Genomic DNA, 20,083 nt, shown 5'->3' with positions numbered 1-20,083 from the left:
GTATTTTATCTAACGAGTGGCATCCCTAAGTCTAAATATTCCTGTTACATTGCACAACCTTCAATGTTATGTCATAATTATGTACAATTCTGACAAATTAATTACGGCCTTTGTTAGGAATAAATGGACTTCACACAGTCCGCAATGAGCCAGGCGGCCCAAACTGCTGTATATACCCGACTGCTTGCACAGAACGCTAGAAAAGTGACACAAATTCATGTTAGCAGGCAATATGAACTAAATATGCAGGTTTAAAAATATATACTTGTGTATTGAAAACATTGAAAAACATAACAATTATTTTAAGAATTATAGATACAGAACTCCTCTATGCACTCGATATGTCCGATTTTAAAATAGCTTTTCGGTGAAAGCACATTTTGAAATATTCTCAGTAGATAGCCCGGCATCACGGGGCTAGCTATTTAGACACCCAGCAAGTTTAGCACTCATCAAAGTCAGATTTACTATAAGAAAAATGTTATTACCTTTGCTGTCTTCGTCAGAATGCACTCCCAGGACTTCTACTTCAATAACAAATGTTGGTTTGGTCCAAAATAATCCATAGTTATATCCAAACAGCGGCGTTTTGTTCGTGCGTTCAAGACACTATCCGAAAGGGTAAATAAGGGTGACGAGCATGGCGCAATTCGTGACAAAAAAATTCTAAATATTCCATTACCGTACTTCGAAGCATGTCAACCGCTATTTAAAATCAATTTTTATGCCATTTTTCTCATAAAAAAGCAATAATATTCCGACCGGGAATCTGCGTTTAGGTAAACAGATTAAAGAAAATAAAGCATTCGGTCGACTCGGGCACGCGCCTAAGCCCATAGTACTCTGATCGGCCACTTGCCAAAAGCGATAATGTGTTTCAGCCAGAGGCTGCCTCGATATCGTTCAGCTTTTTCCCGGGCTCTGAGAGCCTATGGGAGCCGTAGGAAGTGTCACGTTATTGCAAAGATCCTCAGTCTTCAATAAAAAGAGCCAAGATGAAACACAATTTGTCAGACAGGCCACTTCCTGCATGGAATCTTCTCAGGTTTTTGCCTGCCATATGAGTTCTGTTATACTCACAGACACCATTCAAACAGTTTTAGAAACTTTAGGGTGTTTTCTATCCAAAGCCAATAATTATATGCATATTCTAGTTACTGGGCAGGAGTAGTAACCAGATTAAATCGGGTACGTTTTTTATCCGGCCGTGTCAATACTGCCCCCTAGCCCTAACAGGTTAAATAAAAAGGTAAAAAATTAAAATAAAAATTGCTAAAAAAAAGTACAAATAAAAAAAATTCAAAATAATAATAATAATAATAAAAAGTAAACAAATATTTACAAAAAATAAATACAAAAATAAACATTTTTCTTTTTTTTTTTAAATGAAAAAATATAAAATAACAAATAAATACAAAAAAAATAAATAAAAAAAAATCGGCAAATCGTTGGCCAAAAATACGGATTACCGATTGTTATGAAAACTTGAATTCGGCCCTAATTAATCGCCCATTCCGATTAATTGGTCGACCTCTAGTCTGGTTTTAGATCCCATCATAGCACTGAGACTGCACTCGTGAAGGTGGTAAATGACCTTTTAATGGCGTCAGACCAAGGCTCTGCATCTGTCCTCGTGCTCCTAGACCTTAGTGCTGCATTTGATACCATCAATCACCACATTCTTTTGGCGAGATTGGAAACCCAAATTGGTCTACACGGACAAGTTCTGGCCTGATTTAGATCTTATCTGTCGTAAAGATATCAGTTTGTCTCTGTGGATGGTTTGTCTTCCGACAAATCAACTGTACATTCCATTGTTCCTCAAGGTTCCATTTTAGGACCACTATTGTTTTCACTATATATTTTACCTCTTTATGTCATTCGGAAACATAATGTTAACTTCCACTGCTATGCGGACAATACAGAGCTGTACATTTCGATGAAACATGGTGAAGCCCCAAAATTGCCCTCCCTGGAAGCCTGTTAGACTCCTGCAATGCTCTACGTTCCGGCTACCCGGATAAAGCACTAAATAAACTTCAGTTAGTGCTAAACACGGCTGCTAGAATCTTGACTAGAACCAAAAACTGTGATCATATTAATCCAGTGCTAGCCTCTCTACACTAGCTTTCCTGTTAAGGCTAGGGATGATTAAGGTTTTACTGCTAACCTACAAAGCATTACATGGGCTTGCTCCTACCCATCTTTCCGTTATTGGTCCTGCCGTACATACCTACACGTACGCTACGGTCACAAGACGCAGGCCTCCTTACTGTCCCTAGAATTTCTAAGCAACAGTTGAAGGCTGCACTTTCTCCGATAGAGCTCCATTTTTATGGAATGGTCTGCCTATCCATGTGAGAGACGCAGACTCGGTCTTTATTGAAGACTCAGCTCTTCAGTAAGTCCTATGATTGAGTGTAGTCTGGCCCAGGGGTGTGAAGGTGAACGGAAAGGCACTGGAGGTTTTGTGCCGTGGGGGAGATCTTCGTGAGCTGTACTCTGCCTTGTCTCAGGGTAGTAGGTTGGTGGTTGAAGATATCCCTCTCGTGGTGTGAGGGCTGTGCTTTGGCAAAGTGGGTGGGGTTATATCCTGCCTGTTTGGCCCTGTCGTCGGACAGGGCCAGTGTCTCCTGACCCCTCCCGTCTCAGGCTCCAGTATTTATGCGTCGGGGGGCTAGGGTCAGTCTTATATCTGAAGTTTTTCTCCTGTCTTATCCGGTGTTAATTTAAGTCAGTCTCGCTCTCCCTCCCTGAGCCCTAGGACCATGCCTCAGGTCTACCTGGCCTGATGACTCCTTGCTATCCCCAGTCCACCTGGTCATGCTGCTGCTCCAGTTTCAACTGTTTTGCCTGCGGCTATGGAACCCTGACCTGTTCACCGGATGTGCTACCATGTCCCGGACCTGCTGTTTTGGACCCGCTCTCTCTACCACACCTGAGTCTCCAACTCTGAATGATTGGCTATGAAAAGACAACAGACATTTACTCCTGGAGTTGCTGTCCTGTTGCACCCTCTACAACAACTGTGATTATTATTATCTGACCCTGATGGTCATCTATGAACATTAGAACATCTCGGCCATGTACTGTTGTAATCTCCACCCGGTACAGCCAGAAGAGGACTGGCCACCCCTCAGAGCCTGGTTCCTCTGTACATTTCTTCCTAGATTCTGACCTTTCTAGGGAGTTTTTCCTAGCCACCGTGCTTCTACATCTGCATTGCTTGCTGTTTGGGGTTTTAGGCTGGGTGTCTGTACAGCACTTTATGACATCGGCTGATGTAAAAAGGGCTTTATAAATAAATGTGATTGATTTGATTAACATACACAATTCGTCTCAACTGTCTTAAGGCTTAAAAAATCTTAAACTTGTCTCATCCCCTTCACCTACACTGATTGAAGTGGATTTAACAATTGACATCAATAAGGGATCATAGCTTTCACCTGGTCAGTCTATGTTATGGAAAGAATAGGTATTCTTAATATGTTGTTTACTCAGTGTATGTCAGCCTCTTGAAGGACATAGGGATTGAACCCCAGTTTTCGGGGTTATACACATACGTGTCAAGAGACGGGAGCATTACCACTCACCCATGGGCTCTGTACTGTCGTCTTTTAAAAAGGCTTCATCTTAGCGAGTCTGCGTGGGAGGGAAAGGGTCCTCTTGATTTGGAAGGACATGTTAATGGGTGGTGGCAGACACTGACAGAGTGACAGTGTGACACGTTTGACTGTGCTGCCTCTATTAGTCCTCTCCCTCCACAGCTCTGGTGAATTTTGGTCGGCATGAAACAAGAGCGTTGCTGTGGGTTACCGCTCCGCTGCAGAGCCAGACCGCTTTGTGGAGAAATGTGTGTGAATGTGTGAAAACCAATGCAAGTATGTGTGTGTATTTTGAGTCAGCAGCGCGGAGGTGTCTCCATGGACAGATATGCTCCTGCTCCAGTGAGATAATGACCAGGTGCTGAGAGACTTTACCCACAAACCCTGTCATTCAGCCCAGCACAGGGAGACCAGGACAAAATAACCACATAGGTATGTTTGTTTGAATGTGTTTCATAGTGTGATAATGTAACAGCAGAGAGCAATGTTATTGTGAGTAGCTTGTTTGAATTAGACTTACATTTGTTCTCTGTTGCAATCCAGAAATATGACAGAACAGAGGATAGGAGAAGGAGGCTACAGGAAAGAGGAGGGGGCGAGGGGTGGACGACTGTACCTACAAAACATCTACTTGAGTGGATGGTGCACTGACTCACTCTATGACACACACATTGTGATATACCCACACATCGCATACTCACCTATAGTGAATTCATACACAATACTTTCCCTCTCTCAAACACACAGATGTATGGACACATCGATACACACAAACGCACACTGCCTTCAGAAATTCTTCACACCCGTGTGACTTTTTCCACATTTTGTTGTGTTACAGCCTGAATTTAAAATATAATAAATTGAGCTTTTGTGTCACTGGCCTACACACAATACCCCATCATGTCAAAATTGAATAATGTCTTTAGATTTTTTTTTACATATTAATTACAAATGAAAAGCTGAAATGTCTTGACTCAATAAGTATTCAACCCCTTTTACGGCAAGCCTAAATAAGTCCAGGAGTAAAAATGTGCTTAACAAGTGGATGGACTATAAGTGTTTAACATGATTGCTGAATGTCTACCTCATCTCTGTACCCCACACATACAATTATCTGTAAGGTCCCTCAGTCGAGCAGTGAATTGGGCTCCTGAGTGGCACAGCGGTCTAAGGCACTGCATCTCAGTGCTAGATGCATCACTACAGACACCCTGGTTCAAATCCAGGCTGTATCACACCTGGCCGTGAGTGGGAGTCCCATAGGGCAGCGCATAATTGGCCCAGCGTTGTCCGGGTTTGGCCGTCATTGTAAATAAGAATTTGTTCTTAACTGACTTGCCTAGTTAAATAAAGGTTAAATACATTATTTTTTTTTAAATGTCAAACACAGATCAAAACACAAAAGGCCAGGGAGGTTTTTCAATGCCTCACAAAGAAGGGCACCTATTGGTAGATGGGTAAAATAAAAGCAGACATTGAATATCCCTTTGAACATGGTGAAGTTATTAATTACACTTTGTATGGTGTATCAATAGATCCAGTCACTACAAAGACACAGGCATCCTTCCTAACGCATTTGCCGGAGAGGAAATGGTGACTTTAAAACAGTTTGAGTTTAAAGGCTGTGAGAAAACTGAGGCTGAATCAACAACATTGTAGTTACTCCACAATAACAACCTAAATGGCAGAGTGAAAAGGAAGCCTGTACAGAATAAACAATATTCCAAAACATGCATCATCTTAGCAATAAGGCACTAAAGTAAAACTGCAAAAGATGTGGCAAAATAAATTAACTTCATGTCCTGAATACAAAGCGTTATGTTTGGGGCAAATCCAACACGTCACGGACTACCACTCTTCATATTTTCAAGCCTGATGGTGGCTGCATCATGTTATGGGTATGCTCGTCATCGGCAAGGACTAGGGATTTTTTTTTTGATAAAAGAAACGGAAGAGCTAAGCACAGGCAAAATCATAGAGCAGGAGTGTCAAACTCATTCCATGGAGGGCATTGTGTCTGCAGGTTTTAAGTTTCAAGTTAACACCTAGACAACCAGGTGAGGGGAGTTCTTTCACTAATTAGAGGCCTTAATACATCAATCAAGTACAAGGGAGGTGCGAAAACCTGCAGACACTCAGCACTCTGTGGAACGAGTTTGACAAGTGTCTTGGAGGAAAACCTGGTTTTGTCAACTGGGAGACAAATTCACCAAAATAACATGAGTTGCTTACCAAGACAACATTAAATGTTCCTGAGTGGCCTAGTTTTGACATAAATCTGCTTGAAAACCTATGGCAAGAGTTGAAAATTGATGTCTAGCAATGAACAACCAACTTGACAGAGCTTAAAGAATTGTTTAAATAATAATTTACAAAGATTGTACAATCCAGGTGTGCGAAGCTCAGAGATTTACCCAGAAAGACTCTTTTACACTGCTGCTACTCTCTGTTATTATCTATGCATAAGTCACTTTAATAACTCTACCCACGTGTATATTACCTCAATTACCTACCGGTGCCCCCACACATTGACTCTGTACCGGTACCCCCTGTATATAGCCTCACTATTGTTATTTTGCTGCTGCTCTTTAATTATTTGTTACTTTATTTATTTTCTTTTAGGTATTTTTCTTAAAACTGCATTGTTGGTTATGGCCTTGTAAGTAAGCATTTCACTGTAAGGTCTAAACATGTTGTATTCGGTGCAAGTCAAATAAAATTTTATTTAATCGCTGCCAAACATGTATTGACTTAGCGGTGTGAATACTTATGTAAATTAGATATCTGTATTTCATTTTCAATAAACTTGCAAAAATTCCTAAAAACATGCTTTCACTGGCATTATGCGGTATTGTGTGTAGATGGGTGCGAAAATAAAAACTGACTTCAGGCCGTAACAAAAATGTTTTGGGGGGGGAAAATAAGTCAAGGGGTATGAATACTTTCTGAAGGCACTGTATGCACACACGCACGCGCACATACTTGCGCATAAACAGACACACACATGAAGAGCGAAGATTAAAAAAAAACACTTAAGCCCTAATAAATGTTGTACAGATGTGTTACATCTTCAAGGGATTTCTGCTCCCTACAGTCAACCTCTCAACATTTCTACACGAAGCAAATAAACAGTGAACAACTATCACAAAGGAGCGTCTACTAGAGATGTCCAACTCAAACAAACATCGGCAGCTACTGAACAGTATGATGATATTATTGGTTGTACAGGAGCAGATGGTAATGACCTTAGTTGTATTACATACTGTATGTTAATGTCTGTGTGCATGTGTTTAGCTTATTAAACCAGCATGAAATGGCCCCTGCTTTGTGCCTTAACAACAAGATACTTGCACAAAGCACACATGCATGAATGCACACACATTAAAGCGTTTCTCCAAAACCAGTCACGCAAGTGTCACAATTTGACTCCAAACGAGGCTTAATTAGCTGACACTCAATTGACGTAATCAGTGGCTTGTAATCATTAGCATGTTCCAGATGTTGGCTTGATCTTAAAACAAAAACACACACCCTATAAAAGCTAGCAGACCTATACACCCTGGTGCCGTGATACCAATGCTTTTCAAATACTTTTCATTAAATGGCTACTGCTGTACTAAAGTGGGTATGATTATGAAGTGTTAGGGGCCTACAGGAAAGACTGGGTTGTGTTTATTAGGCACCAAACCGAGGAGGGATTACCTGGACCTGGTCCAATAAGAAACACAAATGTTGGTTTTCAATTCCGAAACGGTTTAAAAATTGCTTTTACTCAATTACTGTACTGCAACTGAGGGAATGGGAAACTATGGTAAGCGTGGCAAATAGTTATTATTTGACTGACTGATCCATGGGTATTTGTCTTGAAGCAAAATATGTAGTGCTTTTAAAGACTTCATGAATGTTCTATAAAGCCTTTATTAGTTGACTTTCGTGGGACCTCTAGATCCCGGTTAGGTGTTTCTGCCACAACTGCCACTTGGAGGATTAACTGAAGTGGAGGTCAGACGTGACTAAGTTTAGTGTAGAAGTCTTCCTGAATCAGAGACCAGAGGCTGTCCTTTGAAACAGATTGTGACTTTTATTGATAATAACCTATACAACCTGGCCAGGATGTCATAAAGAAGTCATTGCAACTAGTTTCAACTGCTTTTTATAGCCAACAACTTAGTTTTAACTTGAAATTATCTAGGCCGGCTAATTGGAGCATGCTTACAGGACACTCCTCTGTTGTTTTAGAGTGTTTAATGAAAATCTGTGAGGCAGGTTTCATTTCAGTTTAAGTCTGGTTTATAGCTTTCCCCACTAAGGGAGCAGACAGATGCCGGAGTAAAACATTAAGGCTTTAAGGTTCTCTTCAAAACCCATATTAATAGAAATCAGTAAGTCATGAAAAGAGTTGAAGCAGTTGAAAATACTGTACACACATTCAATTACTATGCAAAACATTACAACATTAAATGTACTTATATTCACACTTGCACATTGTGAACTTCTGTTTACATTCCTTCATAATACTATGTCTAGGGCTGACCCCATTTAGATGACTGGTCGATTTTTTTGGTCGACCAAGATTTCTTTGAGTCTAGCAGTCACAAATGTAATTTTTTTTTTGTTCATGGCACACGAGACACTGTCTGATTTACACCCGTCTCAGTGGACTAATCCATCGAGGAGGCCGCGGGGATGCCACGGTCCAAGAAGGATGGGAGTGTGGCTAAGTTGCACAATGCACTTCTCCCTCCAGAATGCGCCCTCTCATGCCATTTCGTGCGCATTCATTGTTTCATAACTTCATTGTGTGAATTGTTTGCTCTTTGATTGTTAGTGTCTATCAATTCCCCATTACATTAATGTTTGTTTGGTTACGGTATTTTCTGATAATGCATTCAATATATTATTATTACAGTCGTTTATCGTTCTCTTTGTCAGAGTGGACAGGTTTTTTGCAGAGCTAACAACCTATGCTACACTTGTGAGAAATAAGTTTTGGTTTATTTCATTCCATTTATGAGTTTTGTCAATTTATTCATTGTCTTTTGTTTGGAGCGCTCCTATCAAATGTTAAGGATGCGCACCCGAATACGTATATAGAAGTAGGCCAAGGCTACCTGGCCTACACACAAATGTAGACCTATAAATGTGCCCATTTGGGGATGTCTGATCGTCTTAACTCACCACCACTAATGAACTGTGGAGCTACTCAAAGTAGATTTTTCTTCTCCTCAAACTAAGTAAAAAAAGTATGTTTTTAGAATCCATTGAGAATTACAAAAGTTCGATGTATTTGAAAAATATTTCCAGCTCTCTCCTTTCGATAACCACTTGGCATGAAAGGGAAAAATGTAATGCTCTGATCCTGTGGAAACATAAAATAACTGATGAATTCTTATCCCTTGCACACATAGCCTACAACTGTGTCTGTCCGACCTCACTGGGCAGGAAACTGAGGCCCCAGAATATTTTATACAATGTTGCAAGTTTGCTAGCACAAGCTTCAGGCTAGATACAGTTGATACAATGTTTCAAGTTTGTTGCAGACAGGCCTTGCATAGCCAATGTGATTTATAGGACATTTATTTTTAAATCAGAAAATGTTCTACCTGCAGGCTGCAATGTTTTTATTTGTTGGCTTTATGTAGGCTATATTTACATAGTTGGCAATGAAAGTTTAAGATTTTTATGATTTTTATCTAGATAGAATTTAGAACCACGACAGTGATTTTGACATAAAGACTATTATAAATTAAATTGAAACTGAAAACAGCTCAACGAAAATGTGTATATGAAAATCATAACTGGCACGCAGATCAGTAGAAAATTGGCACTCCAAATGGAAAAGGTTGCCGAACCATGGTGTAGCCTGTTAGTAGCAACTTCAGGAGCATAAGGGCAGAATCTGCGAAGGCCAGCAACAGTGGGAGGAGGGGGGTCTGGAACCGTTTTATTTCCTCTGGTTAGGCCATCTTGATCTCCGGCTCCCTCGAGTCTTTTGTGTGTCTTAATTATTTAATCAAACAGCGTGCTTAAGCATCAGACAAGATCAGTACACGTAGTTTATTTTGGGGGGGGACAGCCCTAACACACACCACACAACTCAGTCCCGCCCCGTTTAAAAAGTCCCTCCAGTTTTCTATCACAAGCTTGTGTTGAAGTCATGTCTCAGGACTCAGCTGATCAGGCCCCTGATTCCTAACCTACATTTTAGATGTCAGAATCTGTAAGAAAGAACCAGTCTTAAACATACACAGGCAGTTTGGTCGACTGGTTTGTCCCGGTCTTTTACACATAATCATAATGTTACACAGAATCAGCCTTGAAGACAGGGCTCACCTGCTGTAGCCTGTAACCATGCAGACTGGGTAAGCAGATTGTTATGATAACTAGGCATGTCAGACAGAAACCAGCCTGTAAAAGATAAATCACAACTGGCCATTGGATCACCATTGGCTAGGCTCCATATAGTACTCTTATTTATCTAGACCCCCCTGACGTGGATAGTATTTGTAGGCTACTTTGTTTAAAAAGTAGATAAAGTGTATACAACATTCTCTGGGGTCAAGGCATAGTTAGATTTTTTAACCAGACTCCGATGGGACATGTGTTACAGTGTGTTGCCAATGGTATGTTCTCATGGCCTCCAGTCAGTATATGCTGGAACATTGTCATAAATTCCCTGGAACACTCTTCCATGACCGTGTGTGTGTGTGTGGGTGTAAGTGAGTTGGACGTGTATGTGAGTGAGAGATCATTAGTGTGTGTGCCTATGTATGAGTGTGCACATGATGTTTAAAGTCCAAGCGAACTCCGTCTGATACAGGGAAAAGCAAGTTTGAGTCACGCTAAATTAGTCAGACTGTTAGCGTTGAATGCCATTTACCCTTCAGTTTATGGATTGTACAAGCTCTGATGGTTGACTCAGCATTGTCGGGCTGCTTAATGCACCAGTGCCAAAAAAATCCCTAGCCTAGATCTGTTTGTTCCAGGCTGGCATGACAATAACTGTAGGAGTTAGCAAGAGAGCAGAAACTGTTTTTGGACCATGCTACCAACACCTAGCTGTCCTCTACTAGATTCTAACTGGTATCAGGAGGGTTGACAGTGAGGGAGGGAGAGAAAAGCTGACTGCAAAGCTATAAAGGCGCTCAAAACAAATAAAGTGATTTACTCTGCCCTCTGATGGACATAACTGGTACATACACATTCTCAGTAGTACATTGTCAAGTACAAGTAATATCTCAGGGAATTTCAGGGCTTTGAAACACAAAAAAAGTATCAACATACGTATTGAATATGTAATAAACAGAATAATTGAAATTATTTGAGTGCCAATCCGTAAAAAAACATTGTTTCCATTGTAATGTTTTGCTGGGTATTGTTACTCAATGTAAGTGGTCAGTCATTGCACGTGAATGACCAGTCCCTTTCACAGTATACTACATAGTTATAAAGACCACGGACAAAGTCCACTGTAACCAACAGAAGCCAATAATCAAGAAGTATGCACTCTGTCCAGCGAGCATCCACTCTGTTGTGTGATAAGTACACAACCTCCTAGGTCTCTAAGCCCATAGGTTGACTATACTAGACACAATTATGCAGTTATCACAACTAATGGCTACTTATGGGACAAAATGATTCCAATATCACCAACTAATGACAACAAACAAATATATGCAGACATGTTTATTGCTCGCCATTCCATTTAAGTCATGAGTCAACACACCTTGTTCGAAGGTCAATTTATTTCTGACTCACTGTTTCCTCTACCATTACTTTGGTAGCAAGTCTACGGCCCGCAATTCAATATGATCAGCACTACTATACAGTGTTGTTGGTTGTCATAACGATATTACCCTATTAGGAAGAGACCTTAGATGTATAACGGGTTTTAGATATTGTGTGATGTGGGTTGGTCGGGCGGTTAAGGCCGCCACCAATGGCACTTATGCGATCCAATGTCTGCGAGGGATGGAATCCAGATCTTTTACACGGTTTCTCCTCTAACGGTCTCTCCATCATACATATCCATCAATGTCAATAAAAATACGATTGACTCTACTGCAGAAAGTAGGCTTCTCCTACCTTGCGGTTGCCGGCCATCTTGCGTAGGAAACTGAAGGTGCGCTCTAAAGGGCTGCTTGTCCTCTCCTCCAGGGCCACGTCTCTCTCGACCTCTGTCCAGCTTCCCTCTCTGCCCCAGAGCAGCAGACCCAGGTCACTATCCACACTGCGGGAGAAGAGAAGGAGAACATGAAGAGAGGGAAAAGGACAGGAAAGTTTGACAAAGAAAAGAGAGAAAACATGACAGTTTGTGAGAGGATGGAGGTTGGCAAAGGGAAGAATTAGAGGAGAGGGACAGAAGACAGGAACGATTTAGAGAGGATTATAGGAAGGAAAATTATATGATAAAATGACAAAGAGAAGAGAGGTCGGGAGAAAAGTGGAGAAAGAGAGGAATGCCAGATTGCATATTATCACTGCAGACCGCTTTTAGGATTGACTGTAAACGGTCATTTAATAACATCGGACACAACTATAAAAGGCACTGTGGCTTCTGTGAGAACAGGATACAGAGCCAGAATGGAGACTGCAATGCACGAGACAAAACATGCCCAGAATTGAGACGGTAGTTTGCTAAAGGAAATAGATCCAAAATGGCGGCCTCCTTTGCACAAAAGGGAAAACGGGAGAAAGGCAACTCACCTCTGCGTGGATCCTCCAAGTTGACGGTAGGGTAAAGTCTCTGGAATGCACAGATCACAAGACACTCAACACACCTTCCTAAACACTCTCCAAAGCTTATGACTCTGGCTGAACTTCTCAATAACAGCTATGCCTAGAACAAGGCAGAACAAAAAAAATACACAACAAAATATATTTTTTTAAACACACAAAGTAGGTTAATGTCCCAATCACCTGATGCTCATTCAAGGGCTGCAGTGCTATCTTTTACCAAGAATAAACTTGCCAAGCACAAAGAGTAAGTTGTTATGAGAGTGAGAGGCACAGATAGCCTATAGGCTACTGAGTTTGAGAACACAGGTTAGAAGAGAGGGATAGGAAGAGAATGATGGAAGATATTATAGTAAAACCAAGTTGGTCATCTGAGCAGGAATTGAAGTGGAGGAGACTAGTACAGAGCAAGAGAAGAGAGATGGGAGAGTTAGCAGTAGAAATGGAGGCTCTGCTGTGAATCTGGGACTGGGGCTAGAGACAGAACAAACACAGGAAGAGAGCTTCCGCAGTGCTGCACACACACACAAACACTGGTGCATACACAGATGGAGGCCTACACACACAAAAAGGGGCAGGGGCACACAAAAAAAAACCTGAGAAACACACACACGGACAAACAAACCCTTAAGAATCACACACGGAGAGACAAAAGACAGAGCCAAACAATGAGAAATAAAGACTGAAGCATGCACGCAAACTGAAAAACAGTACACACTTAAACAGTGAAACACAGTAAACACATAAACAGTGAAAAACAAACACATACACACTGAGTAACAATCCTGACAAACATACGTGCAAAAACTGACAATCATTGACAAACAAAAACAGGAATGCACTTAGTGCAAATTACAATACCCAATTATAATAATTAAATATACCCACATGACATTTACAAAATTATTCAACTAGTGTAAACAAAAACAAAGCACAATGACACAGTCTGGATACGTTACAGACCGCATAAAGGCAAGAAAGACTGCAGTCAGAGCAGTGTTTGGGAAGAGTCAGCAGTTTATAGACTTACTCATATCTAGAGATGACTACAAGGATACACTCTGCCCAGAAAACATTGGAAACAGCTACTTTAGAGCTTCAGGTAACATTCCTTGGCTGCATTCCAATTCTCTACCCTTCTCCACAAAGTGTCCACTCCCCTTCATGGACTGAATTTAAAAAGGAATGGACAGACAGGTGTAAGAAATACGGGAGAAACGAGTGTACACTTTAGGGTGAAGGGAAACAGAATATGACCGCAGGCAGCCCATGGGACCCCTTTAACCCTGTGAACTTGTGTCTGACCACAGGTTGTGTTCATTAGGGCACACAACAGAACACTTAAAATGTTTTGCAAAAGGAAACAAAAATCTGTTTCTTATTGGACAGTTCCAGGTAGGCCCTCCCCGTTTTCTTTGTTTGGTACATAACGAACACGACCCAGGCGTGCAGCGTAGGCTTACCGTAGCAGTCGGAGCGTGGTCGGGGGGCCGTGCTTTGAAGGGTTCTGTGACGCGCCACACTGAGGGTTGGGGCCGATGCACTGCAACCCTGCAGCTGGTTCGACTGCTCCTGTTTAACGCACAATTACACAAAATGAGCATTGCACTGCTCCTGTGACCCAACAACAAATTGGAGAAAAAAAAAAATCTTTATTTTGACATATACAGTTGAAGTTGGAAGTTAACATACACCTTAGCCAAATACATTTAAACTCAGTTTTTCACAATTCCTGACATTTAATCCTAGTAAAAACTCCCTCTCTTAGGTCAGTTAGGATCACCACTTTATTTTAAGAATGTGAAATGTCAGAATAGTAGAGAGAATGATTTACCTCAGCTTTTATTTTTTTCATCACATCCCCAGTGGGGTCAGAAGTATACATACACTCAATTAGTATACGGTAGCATTGCTTTTAGTTGTTTCACTTGGGTCAAACGTTTCGGGTAGCCTTCCACAAGCTTCCCACAATAAGTTGGGTGAATTTTGGCCCATTTCCTCCTGACAGAGCTGGTGAAATGGAGTCAGGTTTGTAGGCCTCCTTGCTCGCACACACTTTTTCAGTTCTGCCCACACATTTTCTATAGGATTGAAGTCAGGGCTTTGTGATGGCCACTCCAATACCTTGACTTTGTTGTCCTTAAACCATTTTGCCACAGCTTTGGAAGTATGCTTGGGGTCATTGTCCATTTGGAAGACCCACTGGCGACCAAGCTTTAACTTTCTGACTGATGTCTTGAGATGTTGCTTCAATATATCCACATAATTTTCCTCCCTCATGATGCCATCTATTTTGTGAAGTGCACCAGTCCCTCCTGCAGTAAAGCATCCCCACAACATGATGCTGCCACCCCCGTGCTTCACGGTTAGAATGGTGTTCTTCGGCTTGCAAGCCTGGCAGCTTCATTAAATAGTACCCGCAAAACGCCAGTCTCAACGTCAACAGTGAAGAGGCGACTCCGGGATGCTGGCCTTCTAGGCTGCTGATAATGTTCCTCTGTTCGCCTATGTAGATTTTCCATTAAAATTCTGCCATTTCCAGCTGCAATAATCATTTACAACATTAACAATGTCTACACTCTATTTCTGATAAATTTGATGTTATTTTAAATGGACAATTTGTTTTGCTTTTCTTTCAAAAACAAGGATATTTCTAAATGACCCCCAAACTTTTGAACAGTAGTGTACATTAACATTACAACAACAAAAAACATTACATTTTGCTCATCCCACAACTTTCATAGCATTAAAAGTCCCTATGGTTATCTCAATTCAGAATGAGTGACAGCCTGCTCGTCCAATCACACAACCCTGATTGTACAGGCTCACCTCCAATACGGAGTAGTGCTGCGAGTCAGACCCTGCCTCTTCCTCTGTGAGGGAGGACAGGGAGCCCTCCTGGGTAATGGGGTTCCTCCGAGGATCCCTCCCCCCTCGCTGGACATCCAGCGCAGCACCCAGAACCTTCTCCATCTCCTCGGGGTCCAGGTTCTCCAGACTCACACTAAGGGGAGATTCAGTTCAGTTGAACTTTATTTATCCCCTCAGGAGCAATTAAGACAGGCATTGTCAGTTTACAAATATAGAAATCCTCCACAAATACATACAGACATCACATTTCACAATAAAATGTCCTGAAACATTTGCAGAATAGAAGTAGAGAGAAGAAAGATGAGAAAAGGACAGTCTGCAAAAGTAACCAAGATAGAAGTGGAAGGGTCTCTCTCTTCTGTAAAGAAAGTCACCAAACATTTATACACACTACCAATCACTAGTTCACAATGACTATAGTTGCACATGAGAGGTTGTCGCCGTAACTCCCGATACGTGTCAAGGCAAGGAGGTACAGTGAGGGGAAAAAGTATTTGATCCCCTGCTGATTTTGTACGTTTGCCCACTGACAAAGAAATGATCAGTGTATAATTTTAATGGTAGGTTTATTTGAACAGTGAGAGACAGAATAACAACAAAAAAATCCAGAAAAACGCATGTCAAAAATGTTATAAATTGATTACCATTAAAATTATAGACTGATCATATCTTTGTCAGTGGGCAAACGTACAAAATTAGCAGGGGATCAATTACTTTTTTCCCCTCAGTGTATGTGTGTGTTGTGGTTGTAACACGGTCTGCCTGGACCTGTCGTGGTGTTTTCTTTGTGTGAGGGAGGGGGAGAGATGTTGTCCAACAATGGCTACTCTCTGGGCGGTGTGTGTGTGTGTGCGCGCGCATGCATGCAAGAGAGGTAGATTGCCCATACCAGTGTGAGTTTGATGCATGTGCTCATACAGTGCATTCAGAAAGTATTCAGACCCATTCCCATTGTGTTACGTTACAGCCTTATTCTAAAATGGATTAAATACAAAATGTTCCTCGTCACAATACCCCATAATGACAAAGTGAAAAGTGTTCTTTTATACATTTTTTTGCAAATGTATTAAAAATAAAAAACAGAAATACCTTATTTACATAAGTATTCAGACCCTTTGCTATGAGACTTGAAATTGAGCTCAGGTGCATCCTGTTTCCATTGATCATCGTTGAGATGTTTCTACAACTTGAATGGAGTCCACCTGTGGAAAGGCACAAATCTGTCTATATAAAGGTCCCACAGTTAACAGTGCATGTCAGAGCAAAAACCAAGCAATTAGGTCAAAGGAATTGTCCGTAGAGCTCCGAGACAGGATTGTGTCGAGGCACAGATCTGGGGAAGAGTAACAACAACTGTCTGCAGCATTGAAGGTGCCCAAGAATACAGTGGCCTCCATCATTCTTAAATGGAAGAAGTTTGGAACCACCAAGACTCTCCATAGAGCTGCCTGCCCATCCAAACTGAGCAATCAGGGGAGAAGGGCCTTGGTCAGGGAGGTGACCAAGAACCCGATGGTCACTTTGACAGAGCTCCAGAGTTCTTCTGTGGAGATGGGAGAACCTTCCAGAAGAACAACCATCTCTGCAGCACACCACCAATCAGGCCTTTATGGTAGAGTGGCCAGACGGTAGCCACTCCTCAGTAAACGGCACATGACAGCCCGCTTAGACTTTGCGAAAAGGCACCTCAAGGACTCTCAGACCATGAGAAACAAGATTCTCTGGTCTGATGAAACCAATATCGAACTCTTTGACCTGAATGCCAAGTGTCACATCTGGAGGAAACCTGGCACCATCCCTACGGTGAAGCATGGTCAGGATCGAGGGAAAGATGAACAGAGAAAGTACAGGGAGGTCCTTGATGAAAACCTGCTCCAGAAAGCTCAGGACCTTGGAAGGTGAACCTTCGCCCCAGTCTAACAGGACAACGACCCTAAGCACACAGCCAAGACAATGCAAGAGTGGCTTCAGGACAAGTCTCTGAATGTCCTTAAGTGGCCCAGCCAGAGCCCGGATTTGAACCCGATCGAACATCTCTGTGGAGACCTCAAAATAGCTGTTTAGCGACACTCCCCATCCAACCTGACAGAGCTTGGGAGGATCTGCAGAGAAAAATGGGAGAAACTCCCCAAATACAGGTGTGTCAAGCTTGTACCGTCATACCCAAGAAGACTAGAGGCTGCAATCACTGCCAAAGGTACTTCAACAAAGTACTGAGTAAAGGGTCTGAATACTTATGTAAATGTGATATCAGGTTTTTATTTTAATACATTTGCCAAAAATTCTAAAAATATTTTTTTTGCTTTGTCATTATGGGGTATTGTGTGTTGATTGATGAAGAAAAACCCCCTGATTTCATCAATTTTAGAATAAGGCTGTAACTTAAAATGTGGTAAAAGTCAAGGGGTATGAATTCCTTCCCTAAGGCACTGTATGTCTGTGCATCTGGACACACTGAACACTCCAAATTCTCTTCCCAAGACAGGGCCGTTGTGGGATAAACCAACCCTTACCAGTCATATCAACAAGCTTTCACCAAGGCTTGTGCCAAATATGATTTACCTTGTAACTACCGCCCACGGGAAATGTGCTATTGTCAGGTAAATCATGTGACGAGGTGAAAAGGAGGCGCTTTTAAGAGATGTGAAGACAGTTTCATCAACTAAAAAGGCATTCAAGGAAAATTCTACCCCAATAACTATCTTTTGGCATTTGTTTCATTAGTCCATTGTTGACATAGTCCCAAACTGTCATCATGAGGGGATGATTTCTGTATTTTGAAAGTAACTTGAAAACTTGATAGCTGACAAGCAAAACCTTTTTTTACTACGTCATCAATGGACTAATGAAATAAATGCCAAAAGATAGTTTGTGGGTGGTTTTCCTTTAAAGCTTCCTATGAATTTTGTGAAAGAGAGAGAGTGAAAAAGAGAGTGAGTAGGGGGTTAACTACCAGTGAGCAGTCCCTCCAGGATTTTGTGATTGCAAACGATTTAGCAAAATCAAGCAGTACAAAAAGATGGCTTGCAATTTCAACCAATCACTGCACATTTACCAAATTGCATGGTTCAACTAAGCCACACATCAAAAGTTTTCCCTTGTCACAGCATTTTGCACCAAATTGGACAAAATGCACAATGCCACGCACAATGTCAGAATTGCTGCAGCATATCAAGCATTTTTGCAGGCAAATATCAGAAAAAAATCCCTGCTAAATTCTGGAGGGACTGCCTGAGATCCACATGAATATGGTTTTCAAATAAATCATACACTGATGTTGATAGATTTGACTGTATATTTGGGTGTGAACATGTGATTTAAGAGTGTGTGAATAAGAGTGTCTATTCAAGCTATATTGTAGTTGTGTGGTGGGACTGGGTACTCTGACACAAAAAAAATTACAAATTTCCATTGTTTCTGTATAATAGATTAAAAAAAAATATTATTTTGTAAATGGATAGAATATAAACATAAGGATTCCCGTATAGAATTGTATGTTTATTGCGCTCCTTACCTGCGGTTGTCGCTGGGTTCCGGCCCCTTCTGCTGCACCGTAACGATAGCCCCGGGCTCCCAACTGTGTCTCCTCCAGGGGTCCAGGTGGGTGAGGTGACGGGTGGCCTGAGAGCGCAGGGTAACCCCCCCGGCCCTGCTAACCCCCTTCACCCCAGGGCCTGGGGAGCATGGCGGGGAGGGGTATGGGAAATAGGGGTGGGTGGGTGGTATGGTGGAGGAAGAGGGCAGGCAAGCTGGTGGGTGGGCGTACGGGGAAGGGGTGGTCGGCATCTGGATGAGGGGCTGAAGTAAGAGAGGGGCACAGTGAGAGCTCATACTGTTCACTAGGGATGGGCGACGTCAACCTTGGTCCTATCGTGATTATGTGGCCATAAAACATTGTGATATAATATGCTATCGCCCCCCCCCCAAACAATATTTAAATGTTAGATTATTTTTTTTATATGCACCATGCAGAAATCGCTCCGCCATTTTATGGTTGCGAAAATTAAAATATTTAGCCTAATTTCAGTTTGTGAGACAAAACAAGCAAGTATAGTGAATCATTGTACCATCTAAACTGCTGTGAAATATCTTTTCCATAACCAGAAATATTGTATTTTCAGCTGTTTGAAGCTGGTGTACAAAACCCAAAGTAAAAGATGGAAAACTAAACTTAAGCACGAGAAGCATAGAAATAGCGCACATAGAACAGATCTACCACCTCTTAGACTTGCTTTCAATGAGACTGACAGCTCTATAACTCAGATTTTTATGTGAATTTGGTCGGATCACCCAGAAAGTGACATATCGCAGTTTTAACTCAGCTAAAGACAACAGTTGGGCTATAGCGCAAAATCAAATGCAACTGGACGAATCATGACGAAAGATAATGTTGTTGAAAGCCTGGGCAGAGGCTAAGTGCAGGCAAATCTTTTCTAATATTTATTTCTGGTGGAGCTTCAGCGTGGAGCAGGTTTGTGTTTGTCTGTCTGGCGCACTGTGATGGAGCAGTGACTGTCTGATGAGGAACGGGCTGTCTTACCATTATGACTAGGGATGCACAATATAGTCAGTGAACATATCGGAATCTGTCGATATTAGCTAAAAATGCCAACGTCGGTATCGGCCCGATGTCTAGTTTAACGTCGATGTGCAAAACCGATGTTAAAGCCGACATGCATACCTATATAACGTAGGTACATGACGTAATGACGCCACGTAAAATGTTTCGCTACACGTGCAAAAACAGCATTCCTAACCTAGCCCACAATGACTGCTGTGTGGGTCAAGCAGTCAACAAGTCGAGCAGCCATTTGAAAGAGTAAGAACATTTCAGCGAGAGAACTCAAAGGCGAAATCCATTAAAGCCAAGA

The 20,083-nt window shown here is 41.7% G+C and overlaps 1 protein-coding gene across 2 annotated transcripts in view; it reads right to left on the bottom strand.

Moving 5' to 3' along the window:
* arhgef2a (Rho guanine nucleotide exchange factor (GEF) 2a) overlaps nucleotides 1–20,083 on the bottom strand; it is a 73,866-nt gene that overhangs the window by 42,593 nt on the left and 11,190 nt on the right. Inside the window, exons 2-6 of one of the 2 annotated variants that reach the window (XM_014142254.2) lie at nucleotides 18,727–19,010; nucleotides 15,171–15,345; nucleotides 13,805–13,913; nucleotides 12,312–12,351; nucleotides 11,691–11,835 (exon numbers count right to left, since the gene is read on the bottom strand). In XM_014142254.2, the coding sequence (XP_013997729.1) occupies nucleotides 11,691–11,835; nucleotides 12,312–12,351; nucleotides 13,805–13,913; nucleotides 15,171–15,345; nucleotides 18,727–18,998 (741 nt within the window). In that variant the 5' untranslated portion in view covers nucleotides 18,999–19,010. Of the gene's footprint in view, nucleotides 1–11,690; nucleotides 11,836–12,311; nucleotides 12,352–12,524; nucleotides 12,818–13,804; nucleotides 13,914–15,170; nucleotides 15,346–18,726; nucleotides 19,011–20,083 lie in introns of those variants that run through there. The other variant, XM_014142257.2, reaches the window with a different exon arrangement.

The sequence above is a fragment of the Salmo salar genome, chromosome ssa14 (genome assembly GCF_905237065.1).
Source record: "Salmo salar chromosome ssa14, Ssal_v3.1, whole genome shotgun sequence".
Lineage (NCBI taxonomy): Eukaryota > Metazoa > Chordata > Actinopteri > Salmoniformes > Salmonidae > Salmo > Salmo salar.
Note: the sequence above shows the minus strand (reverse complement) of the source record. Positions and strands in the feature narration are given on the sequence as shown.